The sequence below is a fragment of the Salvia splendens genome, chromosome 22, assembly GCF_004379255.2.
Source record: "Salvia splendens isolate huo1 chromosome 22, SspV2, whole genome shotgun sequence".
In the NCBI taxonomy this organism is placed as follows: Eukaryota; Viridiplantae; Streptophyta; class Magnoliopsida; order Lamiales; family Lamiaceae; genus Salvia; species Salvia splendens.
Window position 1 is genome coordinate 4,234,725 of NC_056053.1, and position 3,881 is coordinate 4,238,605.

General features: G+C 40.8%; 1 protein-coding gene across 2 annotated transcripts; it reads right to left on the bottom strand.

The window, feature by feature from the left end:
* Positions 1–1,237: 1,237 nt before the first annotated feature.
* On the bottom strand, positions 1,238–3,451 carry LOC121785802. Of its 2 annotated transcripts, none has more exons than XM_042184245.1 (6): positions 3,119–3,451; positions 2,752–2,972; positions 2,364–2,580; positions 1,998–2,083; positions 1,830–1,921; positions 1,238–1,735 (listed from the first exon to the last, which is right to left on the bottom strand). In XM_042184245.1, exons 1-6 carry the CDS (start codon positions 3,215–3,217, stop codon positions 1,503–1,505), a joined length of 948 nt encoding a protein of 315 aa, XP_042040179.1. In that variant the 5' UTR covers positions 3,218–3,451; the 3' UTR covers positions 1,238–1,502. The 2 variants fall into 2 exon arrangements, with proteins under 2 accessions (XP_042040179.1, XP_042040178.1); XM_042184244.1 differs by having other exon boundaries at positions 1,238–1,747.
* Positions 3,452–3,881: the final 430 nt, after the last annotated feature.

Sequence of the window (3,881 nt, forward strand, 5' to 3'; positions counted from 1 at the left end):
TACATTAAAATACGAATTTCAAAAACTTCATTTCATTTAATAAAAATTAATACATTACAATGCGAATTAAAAAAAAACGCAAACTCAGCGACGGCGGTTACGAGCCCACACTTCTTCAATCATGTCGCTCATGAGCTGCGCATGCTCCTGTTGGTTGCGCATTGAGGCCTGTCTAGATAAAACCTCTTCGAAGCCTAACGGTAACCCTCTATCGGGTGTGTCGGTCGATGTGCCGGAAGAGCTAGATGCACAGTCGTCTTCATTCCAATCGGTGATGCTTCCGCCTTCACTCTCGACTATCATGTTGTGCATGATTATGCACGGATTCAGACGAACTAGAACTATTGGTGTCGCCGAGATTCATTTTGGTTGGATGTAGAGAGAGAATATGTAAAGAGATAGTCGATATGTTCGTATGCACAACTGAATGAGAAACGAGATTTAAATACAAAATCAAAACCGCGTGCCATCGTCTGCGTTGATCGTCCGCAACCTCCACAATGGGGCGGACGATGGCCATTGTCCGCGCTATCCTCCGCGACCGAAGTATAGGGCGCGGCTATCGTCCGCGCCCTATGGCACGCACCCGCAATGGGTGCGGACGATGAATGGCGCGGACGATGCGCGCCATCGGACGTGCCATCGTCCGCCCATTGCGGATGCTCTAAATACACGAGCTTACTATTCATATTTAACACGTGCCTCACGTGTTAGATGATATAAATCAATAAAACTTAGTATTCTATAAAATATGATAGAACGATATGTGGTCAATTAATTATTGTGTCCAACCATCACTCAATTATCAGAAATAATACAGTTTAAATATATTTGTTTGGTTGTTGGCTCGAAATCTTATTTGGATAATTCATTTTTAAATCTCGATTTCAATATCGCACAAAAATATACTCAATTACAAAGAATGTTAAATTCAAAGTAATTATTGAAAATAATTCCAAAAGACAACAATATCTACATCAATCTATCCATCCACTGGCCCCACTTCTCTTATCGTATGAACCACTTATCCACAATAATTTCATTTTTTATTTGTTAAAAAATAGTAATTTAAGTTATATTAGCGTACCTTAAAAACTTTAATTTCAATAACCTATATATGCACAACTGACTTAATTAAGTAGTGCAATATAACTTAAATTCGAATGATCATGAAGAATTTGATGTCATTAAAAAAAGTTCTATAAGTTCACTTTTGAAAAAAAAAACATCGTTCATCGAGTCAGAAAACAGAATCACAAATTATTTTCACCTTACATTTGCTTCATCACAAGCCTTCTCTTGCAAAACTAAAACAAATAAAAAGAAAAAGCCTTCAAAGTTAGTCTCACTTGTCCTAAAATACCATTAAAAAGACTAGTCCTAAACAAGCTCGAAACGACGCTGCAGCTACGGGAGAGCCTGGTTCTGATCTACGATGGCCTATCTCGTGGGGTGGGGGGGGGGGGGGGCTTCATAGACGGCGACGTAAAGGGGTGTGTGTATTAGCCATGCCGCATTCCCATGAAGTAGTTGAAGTCGAGATGTTGAACCCTCAATTGCTTTAGCCAAGAATCGGCCACGCTCAAGAGCGACGCCATCCTCTCCCGGTCGAGGCCGTTCTCGTCTGAAAGCCACACGTCCCCTTGCATCTTGTAACTTGCCAAACCAAATGGAGGGAGAGAGATACTTTTCCCTTCCTTTCTTTCCCTCTTCAAATTGTCTACGTCGTTATCGCCTAAGTCCATGTCTATATCATCATAATCCCGGAATTTTAAGCACGTTTCAAGAAAATGGGAAGACTAGACGATGATTGAGATCCATGTTCATACCTTGAAACGAGGAGGAAAGGGTGTGGTACGTGAGGAAACACGTTTGCAAGTCTCTATTGGTTCTACCGGTCGGAATGTGATAGATAGGGTACCTAGATCAAGAAGAAATGATATATACACGCGAACTCAATACAAATGATACGACAGTAATGCGTTCAGAATGCTAACCAGGCGATGGCCATCCAACTAGCCGGTGAAAGATCTACACTTCTTAACGACATTAATCCCCGATGGCTTTGAGCTAAGCTACTAATCTGAGAAGCAAACAATCAAGAAAATCAATCCACAAAAGCAAGAATATATTCCTAAACAATAACACGAAAGTAGAATAAAGAGACGTTCGCCTATAGCAGATCAAGACACGAATCAAGAAAGTTCACAACTTCTTTATCATAGGCATGGCCTAATTATTTGATTCTTCCATATCATATCCAAATAAACCACTTCTCCATTATCGATTCCTTGCCAATATTAAGTAAACCTTCAACTTTATCACGAGCAAACACGAACTCAAGCTCGATAAAAAAGGGTTACCTTGTCCGTGAGAGGGACCCTTCCATAGGGAGACGATCTCTCAAAGTACTCAAGGTAAAGATTACCCAATCTGTCATTCTGATGCCACAAATCCTGTTCGCATATCCCCTCCTCGGACGAGCACCCATCCCACCTCGACAACTTCTCACTCTCGCTCTCGTCACTAAACGAATCACTAAACGAGTCCCTTGTCTCACTCACCGAATCAGTCTCTTCCCTACACCACAAATGCAGTCTCCAATCAAATCAAGCAATCCACATTCAAATTTCAATTCATTTCCAGCTTAGCAATGCCACTCAAAACCAACACAAAACATCAATCACAATCAAATAAACACTAAACAAAACACTCAATCAAATCAAGAACTTGCAAATGTGGTCTCTTCACCTCAAGCAGTTTGCAGATGAACTGCTGGTGAAAATCTGGATTGCAGAGAGGTAAGGCACGAAGTATTGAACGAGATTCTGGCCGTCGTCGGAGGCGATCGGAACACCGGCGCCGTAAGCACTCCATTCATCAAAACTACTCCAAAGATCAGCAAGAACAAAGTAGTCAACTTTCTCCCTTTCACATGGATGCCATAGCTTGTTAAGCTTCCTTGCCTCACTCTATACATCAATTAAGCCATCAACAAAAGGGGTAATCATACAAAACCATCATCAATCAATAGTAAAATTGAATTGAAACATCACAGAGAAATAATGGGAGCTTGAAGCAATCCATGTAAATTGGAATTTTGAGATAAAGATCAAACCTTTGAGAGAAACTGGGAAGGGGCAAGGGGCGTTGTGTGATTTAAGAAGCTTTCAAGGTTTGTTGTCTGCATTGAAACCTTGTTGTCAGAGATCAACATGATTTCCCTTCAAGAACGGCGAGATATGGTGGATTAAGAGAGAGAATTTGGGTGTGATTCTCTCTCCTAACTCGTTGGCACAGAGGAGAAGAGAGGATGAAAAACAGAGGAAGGGAAAAACCAAAAGGATTTTACGAGGAGAGGAAGAGAGAAATTGACGGGATTTTCCTTCACTTTCTATGTGAGGAGAGAAGAGAGAGAATTGGTCTTAAAACAGAGATTGCTACACTTTGACGTTTGGACGAACCACTAGCATAAACCGCAACTCAATCAAATTTTCCCTTATTTTATTTTCTCCCAAAATTCGATCCTTCAACAAGATTCTGGTCTGTTACGACCTTACCCCGTGATTTCTCAATTGTAGATCGCAACGTAAATCAACAAACCATAAACGATGAAATTAACACAACAAGGAACAATTGAAAAGGAATTATATTAATACAAATGTAAACTATCAACAGATACAATGCAACGTAAGGAAACAGATGATATAGCTTCAGATCCACGATCTAAGCTCATGAACAAAAACACACAACATAACATGACATGAAGATGGTGTTGTGGTCCCTTTTATATGCATCCGATCACATGCCCCACGCCTTCTTTGCCACCTCACTCCGCCACTTCAGCCTGTCAGCTCGGTTGAACCATGTGCTACTTATTG

Coding starts and splice junctions, on each gene's coding strand:
- LOC121785802 (XM_042184244.1), bottom strand. CDS start 3,217: ATGTTGATCTCTGACAACAAGGTTTCAATGCAGACAACAAACCTTGAA. Junction 2,084..2,363: donor GGGTCCCTCTCACGGACAAG/GTAACCCTTTTT, acceptor TTTGCTTCTCAG/ATTAGTAGCTTAGCTCAAAG. Junction 1,922..1,997: donor AGTTGGATGGCCATCGCCTG/GTTAGCATTCTG, acceptor TTCTTGATCTAG/GTACCCTATCTATCACATTC.